Source organism: Scophthalmus maximus, chromosome 14 (assembly GCF_022379125.1).
Source record: "Scophthalmus maximus strain ysfricsl-2021 chromosome 14, ASM2237912v1, whole genome shotgun sequence".
Classification (NCBI taxonomy): Eukaryota; Metazoa; Chordata; class Actinopteri; order Pleuronectiformes; family Scophthalmidae; genus Scophthalmus; species Scophthalmus maximus.
In genome coordinates, this window is record NC_061528.1 from 14,470,204 (window position 1) to 14,495,000 (window position 24,797).

At 42.4% G+C, this 24,797-nt stretch overlaps 4 protein-coding genes across 15 annotated transcripts in view; 3 read left to right on the forward strand and 1 right to left on the reverse strand.

Annotated features, from left to right (window-relative positions):
* Nucleotides 1-8,212, forward strand: part of LOC118282502 (ephrin type-A receptor 6-like) — a 291,167-nt gene extending 282,955 nt beyond the window's left edge. For 2 of the 4 annotated variants that reach the window (XM_047337335.1, XM_047337338.1), the window contains 5 exons: nt 39-248; nt 814-963; nt 3,155-3,348; nt 3,654-3,803; nt 5,826-8,212. In XM_047337335.1, the coding sequence (XP_047193291.1) occupies nt 39-248; nt 814-963; nt 3,155-3,348; nt 3,654-3,803; nt 5,826-6,000 (879 nt within the window). In that variant the 3' untranslated portion in view covers nt 6,001-8,212. Of the gene's footprint in view, nt 1-38; nt 249-813; nt 964-3,154; nt 3,349-3,653; nt 3,804-4,583; nt 4,744-5,823 lie in introns of all 4 variants that reach the window. The other 2 variants (XR_007032131.1, XM_047337337.1) reach the window with 2 other exon arrangements.
* A 454-nt stretch (nt 8,213-8,666) lies between these two features.
* On the forward strand, nt 8,667-12,253 carry LOC118282506 (ADP-ribosylation factor-like protein 6). 4 transcript variants are annotated; one of them, XM_035603629.2, is made up of 9 exons: nt 8,679-9,014; nt 9,224-9,274; nt 9,422-9,483; nt 9,583-9,651; nt 9,751-9,845; nt 10,264-10,393; nt 10,984-11,039; nt 11,192-11,204; nt 11,716-12,253. In XM_035603629.2, exons 1-9 carry the CDS (start codon nt 8,892-8,894, stop codon nt 11,747-11,749), a joined length of 633 nt encoding a protein of 210 aa, XP_035459522.1. In that variant the 5' UTR covers nt 8,679-8,891; the 3' UTR covers nt 11,750-12,253. The 4 variants fall into 4 exon arrangements, with proteins under 4 accessions (XP_035459523.1, XP_035459525.1, XP_035459522.1 ...); XM_035603630.2 differs by lacking the exon at nt 11,192-11,204 and having other exon boundaries at nt 8,667-9,014; XM_035603631.2 differs by lacking the exon at nt 9,224-9,274 and having other exon boundaries at nt 8,683-9,014.
* LOC118282503 (F-box only protein 47-like) lies at nt 12,216-18,963 on the reverse strand. Of its 3 annotated transcripts, none has more exons than XM_035603619.2 (11): nt 18,248-18,961; nt 17,804-18,004; nt 16,926-17,087; nt 16,728-16,804; nt 16,316-16,390; nt 15,697-15,805; nt 15,157-15,330; nt 14,658-14,822; nt 14,149-14,291; nt 13,358-13,517; nt 12,216-12,708 (listed from the first exon to the last, which is right to left on the reverse strand). In XM_035603619.2, exons 2-11 carry the CDS (start codon nt 17,991-17,993, stop codon nt 12,608-12,610), a joined length of 1,356 nt encoding a protein of 451 aa, XP_035459512.1. In that variant the 5' UTR covers nt 17,994-18,004; nt 18,248-18,961; the 3' UTR covers nt 12,216-12,607. The 3 variants fall into 3 exon arrangements, with proteins under 3 accessions (XP_035459512.1, XP_035459513.1, XP_035459514.1); XM_035603620.2 differs by having other exon boundaries at nt 14,658-14,807; nt 18,248-18,954; XM_035603621.2 differs by lacking the exon at nt 16,316-16,390 and having other exon boundaries at nt 18,248-18,963.
* A 159-nt stretch (nt 18,964-19,122) lies between these two features.
* LOC118282505 (claudin-14) lies at nt 19,123-24,266 on the forward strand. 4 transcript variants are annotated; one of them, XM_035603625.2, is made up of 5 exons: nt 19,123-19,682; nt 19,865-19,913; nt 20,116-20,271; nt 21,692-21,953; nt 23,169-24,266. In XM_035603625.2, the coding sequence occupies exons 4-5, from the start codon at nt 21,720-21,722 to the stop codon at nt 23,673-23,675; spliced, it is 741 nt and encodes a 246-aa protein (XP_035459518.1). In that variant the 5' UTR covers nt 19,123-19,682; nt 19,865-19,913; nt 20,116-20,271; nt 21,692-21,719; the 3' UTR covers nt 23,676-24,266. The 4 variants fall into 4 exon arrangements, with proteins under 4 accessions (XP_035459518.1, XP_035459520.1, XP_035459521.1 ...); XM_035603627.2 differs by having other exon boundaries at nt 20,119-20,271; XM_035603628.2 differs by lacking the exons at nt 19,123-19,682; nt 19,865-19,913; nt 20,116-20,271 and adding an exon at nt 21,235-21,543.
* The last annotated feature ends 531 nt before the right edge of the window (nt 24,267-24,797 follow it).

Consider the following 24,797-nt stretch of genomic DNA (forward strand, 5'->3'; position numbering starts at 1 on the left):
CACTTCATTCTCCTCTGTGTCCTCCTCTCCCCTGTCAGCAACACGACGGTCACTTCACCGTCATCCAGTTGGTCGGCATGCTGCGCGGCATCGCCTCCGGCATGAAGTACCTGTCAGACACGGGCTACGTTCACCGAGACCTGGCGGCTCGAAACATCCTGGTCAACAGCAACCTGGTGTGTAAAGTGTCAGACTTCGGCCTGTCCCGAGTGCTGGAGGACGACCCGGAGGCCGCGTACACCACGACGGTACGCACCCAGATATCCAACCCTTCCGAACCATCCCCAACTAAAACTGTTGAATATTTCAGATGTTGTACCTCAGCGGTAGGTATCCCCCACAACCATTCAAACACACTCCGTACAGGCTGCTCTGTCTGTGATCCTCTTTGTATCACAGTATCACAAAGAAAAAGTCTTATCTGATGCACGGACAAGCATCCACTGTGCATCTCCACGAGCTAGATTTACTTTGATTTTCTGTTGTTGTATCATAGCCTGTCATTTTTTTTCTCAGAAGCAAGCTCAACATTTTTGCCTCAATGTAAGTCTTGTCATGTGTGCAAAGGTCTTTTTGAAATGCATTTGAAATATTTGACATTAACATTTTGACAGTGAAAGATAAACATCAAAGATGGTGTGCACAGATTGGTGCTATGTACTGTAGGTGACACATCAGCAGAATGATACAGTACTGCACAAAGTTTTACTTTTCTGCCTTCGTCGTGGTGAGAAATTATGAATGTGGGAATCAATCCATGAGGGCATCTTCATATTTGTGTGTGTCTTATTTTAATGGCATGTGTGTGAACAGGGTGGCAAGATTCCAATCCGTTGGACGGCGCCTGAGGCCATCTCGTACAGGAAATTCTCCTCGGCCAGCGACGCGTGGAGCTATGGCATTGTCATGTGGGAAGTGATGTCATATGGGGAGCGGCCATATTGGGAGATGTCCAATCAGGATGTGAGTATCGCGTGTCTTCATGAGAGTGCGATTTAGGCCCCAGTCATGTCGTATATGAGATGGACATCACCTCTCTACAAAATGATACGTCGGCAGTCGTAGCGTTAATATCAATTTGATAATAATCAATCTTTCTCTCTCTCCCTGTCACCTTGCCTTGTGACTCTTTCTCTATCTGCTGTTTCAAATTAAAAACATTCCTCAGAGACGTTTCAGCTGTAGCTCTGTTTATATAACCGAAACACTGGTTAGCACCTACAAGGGAAGCAAAAGTTTAAAAAAAACAGGTCCCAAATTGAATTTTAGTTAAAAAAAATAAAATGGCACGATAGCGTCAGGAGAGTCTTTGTATATTTCTCATACATAATTCATTGTGTATTTTGTATTTCTATTTTAGGGTCCTTTTCTAAACTCTTGGGTTTGCAATTCCAGTGGAGAGTATTCAATTTAGTTTTGGTTTGTGTATGAACAGTTCATTTTTATATCAAGTCTGCAAAAAAAAACAAGAAGCTAAAAAATATTATGCAATCTTCTACTTTTGTTAGTTTTATGTATTTTTGGCAATAGAACAAACACTTGGATTTGGCACAGCTGCATCAGTTAACTTACTGAATGTTTTGTGAACATGGAACCATGTGAACATGGACACGATGATTGTTCTTGGACAGCAGAAGTGACTTATTCATGTTGTTTCCACAAAAATTCCCCCACAAGCCTTCTCCTCACCTCCACACTACAACACGCTTCAGGATTGACCGCTGAGGAAAATCTTTCTTCTTTCTTCTCTTCTTTTTTCTTTTTTTTTTTTTTTTACATTTTATCTGTTAAGATTGTTGCCCTTTAATCTGATCCCTGGCTGTTTTCTCACATCAAAAAGCCGCCTCTGAGAGAGGAGGAGGTTAGGAACAGAGATTCACGGAAAGGATGAAAAAGATGAGCGAGGGGGAACGGAAAAGAGCAGTAAAGGTCAGAAGTTCAGAGGACTCCGGTCCAGCAGAGAGGGGAGTTTAAAGCTTGTGGCTGAGCAACCCGCTGATCCGTGAGCTGTGGTCGGGGACTGGAGGGATCAGATCCATCCCTCTCTCCGCTGAGTGTGAAAGCTCCACCCTAATCCCCTCAACCCCTTACACACAGACCTGCGCACATCTACACACACACACAGACACATTCACTAAGGTCCCAGGGTTTGGGGAGGATTTGGGAATTGCTTGGATGTTCTTTCCGAGGCAAAAGGCAAAGCTGCAAAACCAGCCTTAACACTATTCTATCCGGGTCAGCCACTTACCACTGCACCCTACAAAGATACACGGGTCTCTACTTTCACACAGAACCACAGGTACGACTGGAGGTGAACTGTATGGAGGCTAATACATAGCTACTATCAGCTCAGATGAAAAAGGAAATCATGCTTACATACTGTATGTTTGGAAACTGATTTATAGTCCTGACCAGGTTTAAACACGAGTAGCAGATCAAGTCCTATCTTTGCTACGCAGGAAATCAAACACATCCATTGTGGGGGATAAAAAAAATATATTCATAGTGATTATCCTTCCCGCCTAGACGCATTCATTAATTATTTTTCTGAGTTATGGTGTAGGCTGAAATAAATGAAGTATCTTTGCCGCAGAATTACGACTGGCCAGACAGAGCTATTATTGAATATTCCAAGAGCGTACTGTCATTCTTCTGTTTATAACCATGCTAGCAGCATTACAGAGGTACACTAACATCTTACATCAGCATGTTAGCACCGTCATTGTGAGCGTCTCCATTCATACAGTAGGTCCAGCCACACAGTGACACAGTGACAGGAAACGAAATGGGATCGTCTCATTACATTTATGTGAAATACACACATGCATTATACGTTCAAGTTGTTTGAACACTCGCGCACACTCGCAATATTTTGATGCTGAAGTTGCAAAAAAAAAATCGGGCCGACTGCAAACTCCTACATGCAAATCCAGATAACACCAAACCAGTCTGATGTGATTCAGTGGGTTTATTGTATTTTCTCTGCTACGCCGCTGCCAGCAGCACTGGCCACGAGCCAACCGGTTATGACGCCCAGCAGAGGTCTATAAGTTTTCAACCAGTTTTTCAGGGCCACATAAGTTCTTACACAGCTTCCGTCTCACCCTCCGCATCTCGACTTCACCCTTCATCGCGTCCGACCTGTTTTTTCCAGGTGATCCTGTCCATTGAGGAGGGCTACCGGCTGCCTGCGCCAATGGGCTGCCCCGTGGCCCTGCACCAGCTGATGCTGCACTGCTGGCAGAAGGAGAGGAGTCATCGGCCCAAATTCATCGATGTTGTGTCCTTCTTGGATAAACTAATCCGCAACCCCAGCAGCCTGCTGCCGCTGGTAGAGGACATTCAGAGGTAAGGCACCAAGGGTTTCGTTTGCAACACATTAAACTGTAAATGCACTGTAGGTTCATGTGATTGGAAGTCAACAGGGACTATATTTGTCAAGAATCTTAGCTGACATCTCTCCTACGTTCAGGCAGAGATATGATAACTTGTCCTTGGTTAAGAGACTTGACAAATGCTTTTTACTCCTATGCCTAGAAGAATCACCAAATTATGTGTCACTCTTAGAGACACTTTTGCAAAATATGAGATGCTTTAAGAATACAGACACCATCTGATATTAGCTGGGGGTTTTATTCATCTTCTTGCGTCAGTCTACCAGAGTCTCCGGGGGAGGAAATGGACTACCCGATGTTCATCTCTGTCAGCGACTGGCTGGACTCCATCAAGATGAGTCAGTACAACAGCAATTTCATGGCAGCCGGCTACGACACATTGGATTCCGTGGCCAGGATGAGTATTGAGTGAGTTGTATGAAAACACCATTGTTGCATGGCAGGAAAGCAAATAGGAGCTATATTTGTAGCAGCGGTTTAGTTTTGAAGGGGCACTCTACGGATTTTATTAATGAAGCTCAGATTAGTCATTATGAGGAGCGGTGTTCAGCCTGTGGATGTGCTCTGTGGCTCCGTACAGGAGCCACATCGTCCGCTCCCCCACGGACGATGTCAGTGTGACAGTTTCGGCGTGAGACTTAATATTTCTAACAGAAAGCTTGTGTTTGAAACTGGGGGTGTGGTGTTAGAAAGATGAAAGCATTTATCAAGGGAGGTGTAATGAAAGATGTTATGTAGATAAATTATCTGCTTAGATATGGCAGATTATTTTTTTTTAATAATCTGAAGTGTGTGATTAAATCACCGAAGCAGCCCGTTAATTATTCAAATGATTCAGTCATATTTCATTAAGTATTCACATCACTTCACCAGCTTTGTGTGGGCTCTTACATAAAAACTGCGCTATGTCTTAAATCAGATATTTCCATTAGTATACTTATTATACATGTAGTACACTGTATACTCACTGGCGTAGTGTTTATATATATATATATATATATTTGTACCGGGTAGTGTTGTCTCGTATAAAAAAGACTGTTGTGCATTCACCTGTATTGACGATCACAACATTGGATCACAATGTCAAAATATTTACGGGCTTTTTTGCTCACTTGACTTGAAAATGTACTTTCTTGTGTACATTTTCACAAGTTTTGAACATGTGTTTGTGGTCCCTACGCACCCGAGTTGGCGACCGTTGATGTTGAGAAGCGCCCAGCTCTTCACACTCAGGACCGCTTTGAGTGCACCGCATGTTGCCAGCGTCTCAAAATAGCAAGTGTGAAATACGGAAGAATGAGAAATGAGACACAGCATGGGCGCATTCTAATGCACACCTGGTAGAAAGGTACATATGACAGAAGTAGTCAAATCCCAGCACACAGTCAAGCACTGATTTCAGTCCAACAAGAAATGAATTACGTGAAATAACACGGCTTTATGCTAAGCATAGATAATTATCTTATCAGCTTCAATGGCACTCAGTCGAGTCCCAACAGTTCCTTATGTAACCACATTTCATTTCACTACGTCCAGCAATGTTTAAGAAAAAGATAGAAAACTTCCGGGGCCGCATCTTCGTCTGGATCGGCGCCAAATTTTAATGGGTTCTTTTTTTGGCCCGTGTCCCATCCTTCCACCAAGTTTCAGTGAAATGCATTCTGTAGTTTTTTCACAATCCTGCTGACAAACAAACAAACCAACCCCATAACCTAGACTGGCACTCGGTAGAGCACATACCTCCAGTTCCCTTATATTCATTAAGATACAACAAATTGCACACACTCATACTGTACATATCAGGCCCTAAATATGCCTTATTTCTTTCATCAAGATCCACTAATTATTCCCTGGGAAATTGGTGAAAATGTAAAAGATAATTAAAAATTAAATCTTGCAAAACATTCCTGGATCGGATCCAAAATGAAATGGGTTCTGTCTTGGCCCACGTCCCATCCTTCCACCAAGTTTCATTGAAATACATTCAGTAGTTTTTGTGTAATTCTGCTGACAAACCAACAGATAAACAGACGGGAGAGTAAACATAATCTCCATGGTGGAGGTAATAATGACGACCAGCAATTTATGTCAAAATCTTTGACACTAATGAAAATGTATCTTTAAAAGATAAGATGGACAATGCAATCCCCAGTGCTTGAGATGCTGTTCCCCTTTTTGATTCACGTTGTAACCAAAAGGAACTCAGTGTGTATGTGATCTGACTTAAGTATTAGAAAAGGAAGATCTTTGGTTTATCCTCACTCACAGGGTCAAAGCGAACCAGATCTATCAGGCAGTATAAATACTGTATGTTGCGGCCTCCAAAAAAGGGTCACAAAATGAATAAAAGTTCACAGGCGTCCTCACAAGTGCTGTGTGTTTGTGTGTTTGCGCCTCCCGTGTGTTTGTATTCCCCCTCTCGACCTAGAGAAGTGAGGCGTACCGGGGTGGAGCTGATCGGCCACCAGAGGCGGATCATCAGCAGCTTACAGACACTCCGCCTCCAGCTGCTGCACGAGCAGGAGAAGGGTTTCCACGTATGAGGACGCCCACTCGCACAGCCCGGGACGGACCACCGGACGGAGCAGACGAAAGCGAAGTCTAGACCGTAGGACGGACAGTCTGCGGCCTGTGCCTGAGTCTTAGCCCCTCCTCTACAGGAGGTCATTGGACCGACTAGCACAGCAGACTGCCCCGTGGTCTCCCTCACATCTAGTAGTAACAGACTTTTTTTCTACTATACACCCCTTTCCCAGTATACCTGGTCCCAGCATACCAGACTATTACAGCCTGACAGACTCTACGGACTGGCCCAGGCCCTCACTTAGGGGAATGTAATGCCTTGTTGCAGCAGCTGTACTTTTTGTGTGGAGCAACAATATCTAGAGGTGTAGATTTGCAAATATAATCTACTCTTTTTGTTTTGTTTTGTTCTTTTCTCGCTCCGAGTTATGTGCTCATGTAGCTGCTATCAGGTGTGCAATCGAAAAATAGTTTTGTCGATTGAAAAAAAAAACCCTCAGTATTTCTTATTTTGGAGTTCAAGAATTTATCACGAAAGTATTATTTATGATTTGCATCGCTTTCGTTTTTGCCCTCTCCGCCCAGAGAATTCCGTACGCTAATACTTGAAGGAAGACGCGAGGAGCGAGTTAGAGATTTGTTGAATGTTTCAAAAGTGTATAGACAATTGATCGATAATTATTATCATAACCTAATATCTATATATGTGCAGTCCTGTATGTGAAAGCCCTAGTAAATCTGGATCCTATTTAAAAGTGTTTTATTTATTTAGGAATTTTTATCCAAGTCAGCAATACAGTGTTATGCAGTCACCTCTGTATCTCAGAGAGAGGTAAAGAATTGTGCAATGAGACGACTCTTGTTGACATATAAACATGAGGCTCACACACACTCACACACACTCACACACACACACACACACACACACACACACACACACACACACACGCACGATGTCCACCTGTCACATGCAAACCCGGATCCGTTGCCTTCAGACGACCATGAACGTCAAAGTCTGACAGTTTTTATCTACCAGTGTACTCACAGCTGTGTGAGTCGTGTGAGCAGCTCAATATTTATTAATTTTTTTGAGATTGTGAATGTTATACATTATCAGAGTACGCACATCTCCACTGTCTTAACATATGAATGTTCACACATCTTAGATACTGTAGAGGAGGAGGTGCTGTCTGGAAACTTAACATGAAAATTTCTATTCATACACATTGATTGTTTCTTTTTGCACACACACACACTAACGCAGGAGGTGGTTTTTCACTTCTGGGACGCTGAATGGTCTCAGGTGTAAAGCCACCAGACGGATTTGAGGTAGCGAGCGCCGCGTCTACTGCAGTCTGTGCTTAGGTTGTGGTCGTGCAAAGGTTGTGGCAGTTTGGGGAATCGGTGTAGAATATGCGTATTGTGAAGTGAAAACTGTTTGAAACTGCAGTAGATGATGTCAGGTGTATTCAGATGTTGTTGTTTTTTTGTTCATTCTCTAAGCTGATGGCAAACAGAAAGTTCTGCAGATTAAAACTAGTTAGCTGAGTCAGAGGGAGGGTTGGGGGAAAGGGGCGAGGAGAGACGGCCTCCGGGGGTTTGTGAGATCAGGACAGAGAGATGAAACGACTTTTTAAGGAAGGAAGAGAAAAGAATGGTGAGCATTAACAGCAGCATCACAACTCTTCATGTGTCACTCTCACGTCAACAGTTACAAACACACACACACACACACACAGATCAACACACACACACACACACACATTGAATTGCCTTACAGTTCGCAAGACGGAAACACTTGACAGCAGTTCATAAGTTTCTGTGTAGTCAAAGGACCTAGCCATTCGTTTGAGTTATGTGATCCATATCCAAGAGAGCGGACGTCTGCCTCTCCAGCTCTGGCTTTTTAATGACAAACTGGATGATTTGAGTCAACAGCAAACTGGATCCAGAGATCTGTGCCTCCGGGTCGCAGTGGAGTTACACGTCCAGGCCGTCAGTAGGAAAAGGTGCACGCAAACACATCTGAACACGTGGACATATTTGCACACACACCGCGCTCACGCTCACCACCCCTCGACAGAATATGGCGAATATCAGATGCTGTTTGTTTAGCATGTTCTACTGCTGAGCAATGTTAGGACGTTCTTTTGTACAAAGTACAAGTACTATACTTCTAATTCTTGTATTTTATTTTTCTATGATTTCCAAAGAGATGTTGTAGATCTTGCACACTGTAAGAGGCAGTTACAGCGGATATTTATTTGCAAATAAAGATGAACAGTTCTGGTGGTTGGCTGCTCATTTCATCTTCTTTCTCGATCTTTGTCTCGGCGGAGCAGAGACAATCGGAGCGGCGTTGATTCAGTGGAAGAAATGCTATTTAAAACGTTTCAGGTTGTGAAATGCTCTTGTTTTTGGTTGCTTCTCAAAACACGTGTAGAAGTGCTGCACAAAGACATAAACAAAACAAAATGTAATGATATTACTGTCAAGGTTTTTAACCTGGCAACATTCACCAACGTGTTCACCTAACTAATAACCAAGAGATGGAGCTATTGGACCAGTGAGCCTCCCCGGAGCTGCCATGGGATAAATCCAAATAAAATTCTTCACGTTATTATGCAAATGTAACCGTTGATATGTTGTTCAAAGAAAGAAACCCTGAACTTGAGAGTAATAAATCAGGTACATTAGGATCGGGGCAGACTGGGAAGCTCCACACTCCCGTGATCAGGTCACCGGGCGGTTCACAAAGGCTTAATTCACTCTAATAGGATTACCTGACTCAAGCTGGGATGCCCGGGCGGCATCTCAGCCTGTGACACTCTTCTCAGCAAGTGAGGGGACACGCTATTCGCGGCTATGTTTATTTTTTGCTTTCGCGAGACTTTGCACATTTAATTAGCAGTGATCAGATGGGCTGATTGTGTTGTGGAGAAAACATAAATGGTGAAGCGGTAACTGGGGCTCATGGGGCTGCTGGACAAACTGTCGGGCTGGCTCGGCCTGAAGAAGAAAGAGGTCAACGTCTTGTGTTTGGGACTGGACAACAGCGGCAAAACCACCATCATCAACCAACTGAAACCGGCCAATGTGAGTGCACGACGCTGCGGGGCAGCTGTTAATGTTTCGCTGAGAACAGCTTGTTGTGGAACTGAGAGGCCCTTTGTGTATGTTCTCCTGCCATGTGAGCGCACACAAATCTTTAATGATACAATGATGCTTTTTGAAGAAAAGCTTGTGAGAAAGGCCCTGACAAAATCTTCTTGATTTCACTGCAATCGTCCACCGATTGTTTTCAGCATTCCAATCATTTAGGCCCATTGTCAGAGGAGTGGAAACATGTTAGTCAGGTAAAGCCCGTCATCATACTTTCCTCACTCCATTTCCCTGTTGACATACTCTTGCCATTACTTGTCTGTCTTTGTGTGTTTGTGTTTGCGTGTGCATGTATGTCTGTGTCCGTGTGTGTGTGTGTGTGTGTGTGTCGGTGGATGCAGGCGCAGGCACAAGACATTGTCCCAACAATTGGCTTCAACATTGAAAAGTTCAAGAACTCAAGGTAGAATTCTAAATATTTATTTAATTTTTCTATTTTAACTATTTGTCATAAATGACAGTTTAAATGTTGTTGTTTGTCTCTCCTTGCCGCTGTGTGCAGCCTGTCTTTCACAGTGTTTGATATGTCTGGCCAGAGCAGATACAGAAACCTTTGGGAGCATTACTACAAGTAGGAAACGCACAATTTGCCCATCACTCATCAAATGTTATGACACACTCGTGGGTCTGTGTGTCGGTTGTGACGCCTTTCTCTCGTCTCGTTCCTCAGGGAAAGCCATGCCATCATATTTGTCATCGACAGTGGAGACAAACTGAGAATGGTTGTTGCTAAAGAGGAGCTGGACACTCTTCTCAGCCACGAAGGTACAAAACCCACCCATAGTCAGTCTCGCTCTTATTGAAAAAAAACAAACACTGATATGTTTATAATGTCTGCGAATATTGTCCACCAGGATGTGTTAGACTATTTCAAAACATGGGTTCATCAGTGAAATAATGGAGTAAAAAGTTGTTTCAAATATTCCCTCTTTATGCAGTATATCTGGTCACAAATTGACTATTTGAAGCTAATTAACATTTGTATTCGATTATACATTTAGATTTAACAACATATCTTGTGTTGTGATTTGTTTGTCCTCCCTGGAAACGCTTCCAGAGATTGCCTTTCTTTAAGAACTACAAATTTCAACATGTTATAATTTAACAAAATACAATTTTAGAGATATTAAATATTCACAAAAGATATCAGCTCACAGGTGTCTTGTCTTACCACCCACTGTAGATATCCGCGGCAGAAAGATGCCAGTGTTGTTCTATGCAAACAAGATGGATCTGCGGGACGCCGTGTCCTCGGTCAAGGTCTCACAGATGCTGTGTTTGGAGAACATCAGAGACAAACCCTGGCACATCTGGTAATGTGTATCTGTCAGATCTGTCCAAACAGGCTTCACACCATCAGTCTGCTTCTCGCTTTACAGTACTCTGGTTACACTCAGTCCAAAAAGTTTGGTTGTTTACATTCATGTGACCTCGTCACTGTAAAACAAAATATCCACCCGATGAGGTGTCTCTTGAGGAAAGGAATCATTGAAGTGGTAGGGCAGCGTTGAAGGAAGTGAACTTGGATTTAGTTGACCCGAGCTCACTTCCCCCTCACAGCTTAAAGTCTTAAACTGAGACAATAAAGTGACCAGGGATGTTGTTTACTCTCTGGCTACTTCCTGGGTCAGTTTCCTTGACTACTATTTTACTGGTATTGTCCCGTCCCCCGTGGCCCCCTCCCCAATTGCTCACAGGTTAAACATTAGAGGGAACAATGTGTAATTATCTAAAAGCCTTGCTCTTTGATATACATGTTTTGTTCCACCCTGGACAGATGGGAGGCAGATGGATTAACAGCCAGAAACAGCTTTAAACATCCAGGATCCAAGAAATGAGAAAGTGGGTGTGTGCATGCGTGTGTGTGGCACGAGGAGATTAACTCCTTGTTATTTTTTTTCAGTGCCAGCAATGCTATCAGGGGAGAGGGCCTACAGGAAGGGCTGGACTGGCTGCAAGGTAACATGTCTGATTGGAACTTTTATTCAAAGTGTCATATTTTAGTCCAAAAGAGAAACAAGGGCTCAGAATTTCTATTTCAATGTTCAACTGCTGTCTGCATCCCGTCTGCCACACTTATTGAGACATCTTTTTTCCCCCCACACTCATAGAGCAAATTGCACAGTAAGTATCACCGAGCTGTATCATGTCAACATGTAAAGTGTTAAACTGTGGTGGTAGATTGTATTTCAGCATCCCTCTGGATGGGATTTGAATCTCGGGAGGTCAACTGAGCTTTCCCCAAAAACAATAGTTATCAGCACTCTGTTTGTCACTAAAAGAGAAAAATATCACGTGATATTTAAATCACTCAACCTCCCGCTACATTAATGAATCCCATCCATAAGGGCCTTTTGTGTGGTGTAGAATGTGGATTTATTGTTTTGACCTCTGTTTGTCCAATTTGAATGTAGAACTTAAACATCCGTCCGTACACATGGCCTGATGCTAATAAACACAGGATCCACTGAAACTATTTCTGTAACCACTAAGATTCGGTCTTTTTCAAATCATGAAAAAATCTTCTTTGCTTTTTTTTCATTTTGAACCTGTATCCAAAACACATGTTCAAATGAATCACAACCAGGCTCACTGGAGAAAACTATTTTTTTTCTGTTTTTTCCCCCCCTGCCAGATCATATCAAAACAATGAGCACATGAACGACTGAAGAGCTGTTGAGCGTGGACGCGTTGTGGACGTGGTGAACTCGATCTCATGGAGGACTCGTCACACTTGATGTTGCAGGCCTTAAACGTCAATGTCAAATAGCCTAGTGCTTCCTGTTCGTGCTACCATGTTTTAAAAAATATAAACATGAATGAGTATGATTTGTATATGACTACTCCATTTAAATATAAAACTCTCTGTAGAACCTTCTTGTTACACATCACTAAAACTGACGTGAATACAGTATGAATATGTTTTAAATCCAAAATATCCTCCATACCATTTTCTTATACGTACTATTTAAACATTTGTATTTGAAACGGCTTATTTTATATCCGATGACATGTGATTTCATAGACATATTTGTTTTTGTTTTTAAATGTTAAGTGCTGAATATTGTACAACCTGGAGGATGTTAACTTGTATTATTTGTGCTCGCTGTGTTTTTGTAAATGAAGACAATTTAGAACTGAAAATATCAATTTAATAAATTACACAAAAACAATGTGAATATTGTATTGCAACTATGTTTACACAGAGAGATTCAACGTGGATACAATGAATAGTGTTATATAAATACTGTTGCTGTGAATGAATAAATATTAAATACTGCTTATAAAAATCCATTTTCAACCAGCAAATGTAACATTGTTTATGGCACATAGCGAACTGTCAACTTAATTCCTCCCGAGATTTCTCTGAACTGTCAACGCTACTGTGACAACCCCTCCCATGTTCAATTCTTTACTGTTGTTTTAAAGGTCTTATGACTCTCTCCTTCTCTCTTCAGCTGACCCTCATTATTGGCGCTTGTCTCTTCTCCATCTCTCCTTCCTCTTTTTCACATCTCGTCATGTTTCTATTTCAGCAGCATGTGGAGGAATTTGGTGTGGAAGCGAGCGCTGGAGTCCAGGAGGATGCACAGGTTCTGGAAAGTCTCCCTGTCTTCAAGGTGGTTTACTGGAACACGATGTAATGGCATTATTGATTTCTTTTTTAACTTAACAGCTCACGGACACATATGGTGAGGGTCACAAGTGGGCATTGCCTGGCTGTAAAAGGTCACTCACCAAAAGGTTTGTGCTCCAGTTGTCTTGAGAATACAAATTTCATAAATAGTCATAGAGAGTGGCGGCAGTGACTCATAGGAATATATAAAATAAATACTTTTTAAAAAAATGCTATCCCCTACTCCCAATCCATACACTTTAAGGATAGATGTAGTCAGAGACAAATAATGGTTTGCTCTCGGTGGCCAAATTGAGACAACGCCTATAGAAGCGGTCTGTCTGAGCTGTTACACACGTACACGCACAGCCACAACGCAGGTGAAAACCTTTTCTCCACTTACACTCAACCACCTTATACATTCTAAATCTCACCATCAGTGAATCTCATTCACTCAACCCCCATTCATATTGTTTTTATGTTAAACATTAAAATCCCTTTATGATTTCAACATTATAATATTGTGCTGTTATATCACTTGGTGCTAAGAGTCATCACAGGTTCATGTTATCCATCCCAATTTGTCCCAGATGTATTTTTGGTGTTGGGACTAAAGAACTTTATGGAACACTCCAAAAATAACAAAACTGCCACGACTTGCCTGCTAGAGAAAGCTCAAAGAACTCCCTGGTGATCTCTGTGAACATGCTCTCCAGGTGTTGGATGAAGCAGAACTTTTCGGGAGCACTGTGGAAGACTTGGCAGATGTGTTGGACCAACTTCACCGCCCAGCTCATGTAGTAGCCGTCCTTCTCACACACCTGTGCGCGAAGCCACACAAAGCAGAACATTTTGAGTCAAAAATAATTAGATGGAGTAGTTTTTACCTGACTTACTGACTGACTGACACTTTCAATCAAAATATAGGTATTACAGGTATGTAATAGAATAAAATCAGGTTCAACTGAGAAAATGTCCTCTCAATAACGATATCACCTAGCTTGTTCCGCGGTTTCAGAAATCTGATTCCGAAATATTTGAATATAAACTGCTGTGACAGCAAATCACTGTAAGTGGCTCTTAAAGATGATGGTTTATTAAAACTGTTGTAATGGAACAGGGACCAGTCCAACCAATGTCTCTGCCTCCTGCCCTAATGCATGCTAGGTAGGTGTCTTCCCCCCGAGCCTGAACTGGGAGGAGCAGGCCTGGCAAAATGTGTCACAGCGTACCAGGGTCAAGCAATGATTCATTTCACAATTCTGCGATTTCTTGATGCACAATTAACATCCTGAATCTGTTGTTTAATCTAATATCCAAAAACTAATCATGCAGTCAGACCGGATCTAATCAAATCGGAAAAGGTAGAGGCTGGCATATATCTTACACTAAATCAAAAGCCCACACTACGCAGATAAACCAAGTGCAACTCTCTGCGGCCGATGACCTCACCAGTATGATGTAGACGATGAGTCTGGAGATCTCCACCAGTCGACCGTTCACGGCCCTGCTGGCAAGCACAGTGTAGCAGAGGCTGCTGCCACACAGGACCAAGAGACGAGCCACGTTCTCCAAATGCCATGGCTGGGGAATGACTGCACGTGGTGAAGAGGACAATCAGGTCTATCACACTGTTCATTTACGCTACAATCTTCATTTTCACACCCATATATATGTATGTGTATATATATATATATATATATACAGTACCAGTCAAAAGTTTTGACACACTTTCCCATTCAAGTGAATAAGAAAGCGTTTCTAAACTTTTGACTGGTACTGTATATTGAAAAGTTTAGAATTAACATAAAGACAGAATCTCCCCAAGTCAAATTGTGGCTTGCCAGATTAATCGATGCATCATTAGTCTTTCTCTGGGCATCTACTTAATACTATACTATTAATAGAGACTACTTTGCTTATGGGAGCCTATGTTTAAGTCTTGAAGACAAGTATGATACCAATGAGCTCCTCCAGGACCACCAGCATCGAGTCGAAGGTCCAGCCCTTCACTTGAAGGTTGCCATTAAGCAGGAGGACGGTCCTGGCCAGTTCCCACAGGGCAGTGTGAGGCAGCACTCGCTCTACCACGTCCTGCCAACCGAGAGAGCCTGCAGGTAGAGACACTATGATGTTTCATAAGTGTCATAATACATTCCTGGTTGCTCAAATTGATCACCTTACATTGTACATTGTAATCAGATTTCAACACAACATTTGCTTTTTGGTTTTGCTGGAGAGAAATCTGGTGCTATAAGAGTTCCAGGATTAATACTCCCCACGTATCTATAAGTCATGGAATTTAACTAGGGCAAAGAGAAAACTAGAAAAGGAACATTTCTGATCATGTTGTCAGGGTGTGAGTGTACATCAGGAAACATCTTTCTCAGCAAAAACACAAACCTGACTTACTGTCATGATTGATTGATTTTATTAACTGTTAAGTGAGAGTTATCTTACCCTCAGGCAGCAGGGGTCCGTAGAGGATGAACAGTAGGCGAGCCTGGCTGACCATGGGCAAAGACCTGAGAAGTTGCCTCAGCCAGAACTGACAGTCTGGCTCAGTCAGCCATGGGTCCAACAGAACCCGACGACAGAAGAGCCGGAGCTGCAGCTCCTTGTACTGCCTCACCCCTGACGACAGACATTCACACAACTCAAATTGAGGATTTTACGAGTCATTTCGCTTTACCTGGCTGCACAACTATTGGCTCATTCTCCTCTCTGTTGTTTAACCACTCAGATTTTAACTAACTCAGATAATCGTGAAAATCACCACCACCTATCTGAGCCATAGAGAGTGGAATGAATGATTTACAAGGATTTGTAGACTGGACATCATGGGTTTAATGGAGAGAATGACTTAATCAATTATTAATGAATGAATCAATTATTAATAAATGAATCGTATGGAATCCTCCATGATTAATTGTTTTTCATATAACACTGTGCTCCCCTACGTCCAGCAGTGTTTTGGTACCCACACACTGAAACACACACCTGGTTTTGCAGTGATGACTGCCTCCATTCTTGGCAGCAGGTTTGTGTGCTCACACAGGAAGTTGAACACTCTGTGGCACTCCAGCTCATCCCACCCTGCAATGAGCGTCTGCGAAGGAATCAACATCACCGTATGTTTTCATTTCATAATGTCATTATTTCATATTTTTTCCTTGCTCAAATAAGTAAAGGGGTGGGACACAAAGGCGAGACAAAGGTGAGCCATAATAAAGTGTATTATTATATTATTATTATTTGCCTAAGTTTCCCCCGTATCATATATTCAGTGTTTCTACCTGAAGTCCTTTTTTCCATGGTTTCCAGGTGTCTAAGGCATCGCCACATATTATAAAGGTATATTAGAACAATTAATAAGAAAACCTTTATTATAATAAGGTATAATAAAGGAGTGTTTGCTATGTTATGCCGCATTAAGTGCTATTAACACTGACATGTAAAAACACAAATGCCAGAGGGAATGTCTCTATTCTATAGAGGAAGGTTTGCTAATGAAAAAGACAATGCACTTTGACATGTTACTAGCTGTTAATAGCTGTATCTGAATTTTGAATTCTTTAATTAACATTCATGAATCTATTTATTAAATATTTTCCCACACCTGGAGGAAGACACCACAGCTGGTAAAGCCAATGCAGTCGGGAACTAGACAATGCTCCAGCATGAAGCAGGGAATCTGAGACAAATCACAAATTCAAATTGATAAGATTATTATGCCCATTTAATACTATATGTTACCATCAATAAGTATGTAGGGATGTGCAATAAGACATTTTCCAATATTAAAGCTGAGGTGAAACGTAAAAATATTGAAATATTTTAAATAAAAATCTTCATAAAGACAATGAGGTTTTTTAATTTCTAATCTCAATTAAATGTGCATAATGACTTGGAAACTCATAAACGTATTCTCTCATATTCCTATGCTCTATGGCCCCGTCAAAAGACAATAGACTAATGCATTTCACACAATATTCTGTTTTTGATCGTCAACTCACCTTCATCTGTCTTACCTGTGCAAACATGCTGAAGATCAACTTTAACCTCTCTTTCGTTGGCAGCAGCAGGGTGCATCGCTTGAACAATAAACCTGAGCCGATCAACACAAAAGCACGTTATCAAATGTCAAATTCTAGTGTCATTCATTTCACATGGTAGCGTATCCCTAAGTACTGTGTGGTGATTGCACAAGAGAAAACATTGAACATTACCCAGGTTCCTGTAGTGTGCAACAGTAGACGTCAGCTCCAAGCGGGTGGAGGGGTGAAAGCTTTGGGTGATCACTTTATTCCTCCAGGCCAGGGTGGAGATGTGGTCCACAATGCACTGAGTGATTTCTTTGGACACCATGCTGAACACACTGATCTCCAGCACTGATACGGACACAAACATTTTCATTCGCTGAGGACATGTCCCCTTTGAAAATGAATATTCCATTTCGTTTATGTTTTGTCTGAGTTTAACAACTTATTCGAAGAAAAATCAAATGAATATTATGCCTTGAAAAGCATGATTTTCTTTGCTGGCTTGTTTAGTGGTTTCCTAAAAGTAGACCTGTAATTGAGGATATTTATTAAAAGTTTTTAAATTAACATGTAACACAAATGATGTTGCCATTAATGAATGTAGAAAACCTCACATGGAGTAAACAAAAATATCTGAAGTGCAGAAAATTAAGGCACATGACAAAATGTTAGGACTTGTAGCAGTTTCTTTTCATGTTATGATTCTGTATATTGTTTATCTCTCATGCTGTATGAAGATTAATCTTTATTCCAGACACACGGGTCCTTATCAGTAAAGAAAAGAAAAATATAAATACAACGGAAGGACGACAACACAGAATCCAGACATTGCAGTTCACAAGTCCCCCAGTGACTAAAATGCATAAAGACATCTCGTCCAATATTTCCAAAGGGAAGATGAGAACCTTGTTCTGTCTCACCACTGGACTCTTGACTTTGACCCGTTTTAATAAAAAGCCAAGCCTCTGCAATGGGCTGGATGTCGGTCTCAACTACTCTTAAAGATGAGGTTGATTCAGTGTCAGACACTCGGTGAAGGGCAGGTTGTGTCCAGCCCCACTAACCTGACAGCTGGTCCAGGATCATGTGGAACACCTCTGCTGGGAGCCTGTTGAAGAAGCTGGTGCTGCTGGTGATGCACTGGCTGCGGGTCCTGATGGTTCTGGCTGGAGGGGCAGGGGGGGTCCTCCTCTGTCTCTGGGACTTGAATGTCTGCGTGTACCTGTCAACCTTTCTGGAGGCCTTCCTCACCATGGCTGAGTTGACTGCATTTTAAAAACACATGACAACAATTAGCCCTGTGGTTATAAAGGGAACTTAAGCTAACCTAGCTAAAACTCTACGTCTCTCTCTGTAAGAGAGCCGGCTATGCTAAGTCACGAGCTAACCTAGCTAAATCGAACTCTTCACAAACTTAGTGCTGGGCAGGCTGCGACTCCATAAACGTTTCCATGTATGTGGTCACGGACATTTACAGGAGGACACGCTGATTTTTAAACGCGTCTTACCAATAATATGAACTTTAAGGCGGTTGGTGTCAGCTGTGTGAAGGTGGAGCCGGCTGCCTGCTAGCTGCCTGTTAGCTGCCTGCTAGCTTGTGTTAGCTTCTGTTAGCTCTCTCTGATGACGCGGGCTCTGTGGCGCGGGAAAAATAAAATCCCTTCGTCTTCGCGGTAAGAAAAACATTGAATGTATTCAAATAGTTTATGAAGTGCCCGCAGAACGCATCGCCACAGTTAGGTCAAGTATTCATGTCACCAGAGAAATGTGAAAAACAATAAAGAAGTTTTGTTTCACTGCATTAGCAGTGGCTAATCACGAGTAATGACGTGAAACGGAAGTACTACTGAATGACTTAGTGAAAAGAATATTCATTGTGTCCTGCACACCACTGTACAGTACATACAGTGATGTGTACAGAGTGAGTTCTGTGGCAGAAAGTGGTATTATTGGTGGTAATATAGGATTTGCGAGGTAATGTGTAGCTATTTTTCTCCCAAGTGTTATATTTTGATAAAAGTGCATGAGTTACAAAGTGAAATGGTTGACATGACACGCCCCTCCCCTTTTTTCACACATCAGGTTTAAGGTTCAAGGTTCTTTATTGTCTTGCATGGACAATGTCTAAAGATAATAAGGGAAATGTCTAAAAAAAAAAAGAGTTCAATCTTAAATAGAGAAGAGACTATGTCAAATGGAGAATAGAAAGAGATGATTGCAGTATTGTACTTAGTTAATACACAATATTGCTCAGTGAAAGCAGTTTATAGATCTGCTTCTGCTCAACAGCGAGCAGCGTCCAGTCTCCGCCTCTGGGAAGAAGCTGAGCTTAAAAGTCTGGAGGTTCTGGATCTGATGCTCCACAACACCGGTGTGGGTGTGTGTGGCCGGTTTGTAGGCCAGAAGGTGCTGTGTGTATCTGCCGACACACTGTTCTAGTGTGTGTGTGTGTGTGTGTGTGTGTGTGTGTGTGTGCGCGGTAGAAAAGATTGCAGCTCTACAGTCCTCTGAACATAAAAAGAGACTTTTCAAAAAAGGAAGGTCTGTGTCGACCTGGCTGTGCCGCCCTCCAGAACTGTGTGTGTGTGTGTTTGTGTGTGTGTGTGCCTCAAACCAGCCGTGCTCAGCTGCTAATCACAGGATTACCCTGCTAAACTAAGACTATTAAGTGTTCCACATTCAAATGGCGTCTCCCACAGGCAGACCTTGGAGAGGATCATCCCCTCGCTACAGGGCTCTTACATAGCGAGCCGAGCGCCACACGAGGGACCCGGGAGAAGGGCAGTGGGGAAACGCTCTAGTGTTTACCGACAGGATGTCACGGCTGGGTCGGGACGCACAGGGGACAGTGAGATAAGACCCGCTAAGCAAGAAGATGGACTTAGAAGATGAACCTGGGATAAAACTGCACTTTTAAAAGACCTCACCTGGCTTGCCCAAACAGTAGGTACCACATTAACATGATGTGCAGAGTGTCTGTCAGCCCTTTGAATGTCTCCTGACTGTTAATAAATTAATAAATGTAGTAGTAAATAAATACAATACATGGTACCTGACATTTTTTTTTTTTATGAAATTATCTTTTAATTCATTCTTTTCATTTTGTATTTCCTTATCATCCAAAGACCCGGAGATGTTGGGAGCTGAGTTACTGATAGCACAGCAGCACCGCCAGTAAGGACAATATCTCTTCTGTCTGCCTCCCAATACTTGACATTCGGCCTGCTTATCTGTCCGGAGCATGTTCTTTCTCTCATGTCATCCCTGACATGATGCTCCTGGGCGCTGACAGGGATAATGTAGATGATGATATCTGGCCAGTCGCATATTTTGACAGCCGCGCGGCGCACACACACATTGTACTTGTCTGTTGAAGCAGGGGCAGAGAAAGAAGGAGCTGGTCAGTGTGGACTAGATGCCGGTGACCGCATTTATCTGGACCTCCTCCAAATACATCTCTGTCACTTAGGACGAGCGTGCCGTCTGGACACCTGTGACCACGGCGCCGTGGTCCTCATGTAACCTTGTTGTGGTGAGTATTAGATGGAGAGAGGGAAGAACGAAGAATGTTGCTCTAACCCTTTAGGTGGTTTGCACATGTTATTAGTGACTAAACTAGGCTAATTTGGAGGCAAGCAGAACCAAATCATGATGCTCGTCACAGCTTTTCTTTTGTCCCCATCACTTACTTGTCATGCCTCCTGTGTAGTCAATCATTAAGTACAATGAGGCCTGTATCTCTGATATAAGAGGCCCCAGCAGCAGTGCTGAACGCTGAACAATAATCAGCCTCTGTTTTCCGAGGAAGTCAAATCACCGGTTTGTTTTTCCTCTGGTTTTAAATTGTCTTGTGGGCACAACAAGCAATTTTGAATGTTAGAGGAATGATTTGTCCATTTATGTAACTCAGTGTTTTGTTTTGTTTTTACACTTGTGTTGTAAAAAAAGATTTTCGCTCATTACTCAGAGACTTTTCACCTAGAGATCATTATGTTCCAAACATTGAGAAGGAACATAAGTCAATGCTTAACTACTCATGGGTTTCACATTTTCTTCCTGTGAGTAAAGTGACCTTTACTTGAGGCCTAGGAGGGACAGTTGTGGAATTTTTTACCGCAACCTGTGCAAAAAAACAAACAAAAAGATGATCTCAAGTCAGAAAATAAATTGAACCTAATAGAATTTGGCCTTTTAGTGCAACAACAGTCTCTACTGTCCCTTCCTGGGGCCCAGCTCTGCGATCAACTCATTCAGTCTCTCTCTCTCTCTCTCTCTCTCTCTCTCTCTCTCTCTCTCTCTCTCTCTCTCTCTCTCTCTCTCTCTCTCTCTCTCTCTCTCTCTCTTTCTCTCTCAAATACCCCGCAGAGCTGTGAAAAATTGTCAAAGTTAGTGGTTTATAACAGCACTCTCAGCTTGGGCGCTTTCTGTAAATGTTTAATTTCCTCTCTCCCTTCCTGAGGGGTGTCGTGGAGCTTAACAAATAGACTGCTGTGGTTTCCCCCCCCCCAGAGGAGAGCGTTAAGCAGGTGGAGCTGAACACTGCTCTCATTAGTTACAGATGCAGTCATCTGCCACTCACCAGAGACTTGTGGCAGAATACTGAAAGTCTCGGCAGCTATTTCTGCCTGCACTCTCGGAGACACTTGAGGAATGGCTCAGACTCTGTGACTGTGGATGTTAGCTCAGTGGAATTCACTGTACTGCCGGGGACAACCATGCAGATAAGAGGAGGAATCCAGCCACGTCTTCAGCCCGGGGGACTGTAGTTTTGTTCCAAAAGTGCTTCTTTTTCCTATGGTGACTTGTTACGTATAATTAAATTATCAATTCTTTGATTCAGTTGATATAATTCAGATTCATGAGCCTGATGATTGACATCCAAATGCTATTAATTGCCTCCTTGTGTGTGTGTACATGCTCATCAACTGTGACCGTAACTCTGTGCTTTGCAGTTTGAGCGTCAGTCCGAGGGAACCGATCATGGCCAGCATGGCGGTGCAGCTCCTGGGCTTCTTCCTAGGGCTGTTGGGGTTCGTGGGCGCGGTAGTTGCGACTCTGCTCCCCCACTGGCGCAGCACAGCCTACGTGGGCGCCAACATCATCACAGCCACCGCCTACATGAAAGGCCTGTGGATGGAGTGTGTGTGGCACAGCACTGGCATTTACCAGTGTGAGCTGTACAGATCTCTGCTGGCACTGCCACGCGACCTGCAGGTACCACACATACACACGTTTAGCCAAAGCAACTTAAAGCACTGCACGTATCTTACTGTGTTTTACCCTGAGAAAAATTCAAATGACAATAAATAAATTGTCAGCTACAGCTATTTGGATAAACAATTAAATGATTCAGTCATTTTCTTAAGCATAAATGTAGCAACAATCTCTTGTTTGAGTTTCTCAAATGTGAGGATTTTTTTGCTTCTCTCTGTTTAATGTTACTGTAACCTGAATATTTTTGGGATTTGGACATTTTTTTGGGGATTGCCACATTGGAAACTATAATAACATTGGTTGTTTTTGTTTTTTTTACCATTTTCGTACAGTTCATAGACATAACAATTATTCTGATTCACTGATTAAATATTATGGAGATTAATCTATAATGATGAATGCAGTTTTAGATTGCATTCCCCAGATTGGTAGATGGAAGGTCAAGTATTTGAGTGAATCCAGGAGAATTACTTTAAAATTACAACTGTGTCAATAGGAGCTCAGCATCCAGAATAAATTCTTAAAACAAAATAATTTACACTTTTAATGCAACTCTGACTACACTCGGCAAACTATTTATTCCTATATGAATGAGCCAGTGGTCTGATAATTGATAAGCACTGTACCTGATAGGACAGAACGTGATAGTGTGTGTATGGACTATAGACTATCAAAATACAGTTTTATCCCTTGGGTTTTAACACTGGCTTTACTTCATTGTTGTTTGCGGTGGCACAGACTGCACTGCTGTCTTTGTTAAGACAAAAACAATTGCAATTTTTTAAAATAATTGTTCCCCTCACGTAACTTTTTTACCTCAATAAACCCTAATATGGGCACAAGCTGAGCTTATGTGTGTGAAGAAATATGGAAATGACCTTGAAGGATTGTAAACATTGCAATTCAGGAAATACTAATCACATGGGCTGTGGCTGAACAAATACATATTCAATGGGTTTGCTAAAGATTTATTCACGTGAAAATCCTTTGTACAATTGTTTTTGACAAATTTGTCTCTGAGACCCCAAACAGTAGTGTTCGATCATTTTTGTCTATCTGAAACATGTTTATTAAGTTTAAAATCCCATTTCAAGCAATTCTTATAGAATTCAGTAATTCCATCCAGTTGATATTGAGAGGGTCTTCAGGACCCCACATATAACAGCAGGGTTGGTCCCAACATTTGAACTGCTTATCCATTCTCCTCCACACCAGGCAGCGCGGGCGCTCATGGTGCTCTCCTGCGTCACCTCCGTCCTGGCAGCTCTGGTGTCCGTGATGGGGATGAAGTGCACCCGCTTTGCCCGTGGCTCGCTGGTCAAGTCTCCGCTGGTGCTGAGCGGGGGGGTTTGCTTCCTCTGCGCCGGCTTGCTCTGTCTGATCACCGTGTCCTGGACCACCAACGATGTCATAATGGATTTCTACGACCCCTTCCTCCCCAGCGGGCAAAAATATGAGATCGGCCTGGCCGTGTACCTTGGTTACGCCTCGGCCTGCCTCAGTCTGAGCGGCGGATTGGTGCTGTGCTGGAGCAGCAGCGGTGACAGGTCGCAGCGTCCCCCCCATGCTCAGAGGAGTCAACCATCATCGCCTCCCCCTGCCTTTCACAACATATACCCCCCTGCTCCACCCTACAAGCCCCCGGACGCCCTGAAGGACAATCGCGCTGCCTCATTTTGCTCCCTGTCCAGCAATGGATATAGGCTCAATAACTATGTCTGAAACTGAGAGAGATACTAACACAGAGACTGTGAGGCCACGAGGTCTGTGTATGAATGAAAAAGATACTTTTGCTTGTTGTATTTTTACTCCTTAACAAGTGTTTTTCCCACCTTTAGACCCATAAGACAAGAAAATGGAAAAGAAAGGACCAGATCTTCAGACAAACTCCCAGCTTTTCCTCAGTCATGTTTAAGTGGGTCCAACCTTTGTTAAAGAGAACTGAGAAATAAAAAACCTGTTGACCTGCTGCTACTCACCTGAAGGACCAGAAGGTGGTGACATAGACCTGCATATAGTCAAAGAGGACATGACGTTTAATCTGTTCCCACATTCTAACTCTGACACTCATGTCAATGGCACAGTTGTTCTGTTGCTTCCTTATTGGAGCCAATTTTTTTAGTTGAGATTAACTCAATTTTGAAAGATAAAGACATTTCATTATTACTTTTAAACAAACACATTGTATTTAATATCTTTATTCAATGTATTTAAATCATGTTCACGCCAACGGAAATGTACAATTAGCGTACATTTTTAAACATTTAAACACAAATGATGAAATAAAAATACTTAATAAATACTTTAAAATAGTTTTCATTGGCCTTTTTCTCAGCAGACATTTTAAACCGGTCAAAGTTGCAGCTCAGCTTCACGCACTAACATTAGCTAATGGGCATTAACAGTGTTTGGACTTTTACTGTCAGGACAAGTCAAAATACGGACATTTGTGAGGATAAAGTGACTTAAGTGCTACTTTTAAACCCTTTGATACATCGACTGTAAACAGTTTCCAACTCAGGAAACCCTGCAGCAGATAAGAGCACCAGACTTTCTATTGGAGCTCTGGTCAGTTTGAATCTTCAGTGTAACAATTTAGGAAACGTCGTGCACAGAGTCTTGTCTCTGATTCACTTGCTGACTTCCTTTACACTGACTTGAGTAAAGCTGGGGAAAGGCCACTAGATGGAGACAGAGGTCTTTTGAGGAAATATTCTTTTGGACCACATCCTTTGGTAGACTTTACAATACTGACTATATGCTGATATCTGTTGGCTGGTGTGTAGCACTAACACACACTCTGGTGCATGTGAATTATAGATTTATTTGTGAGGCTATTCCAGC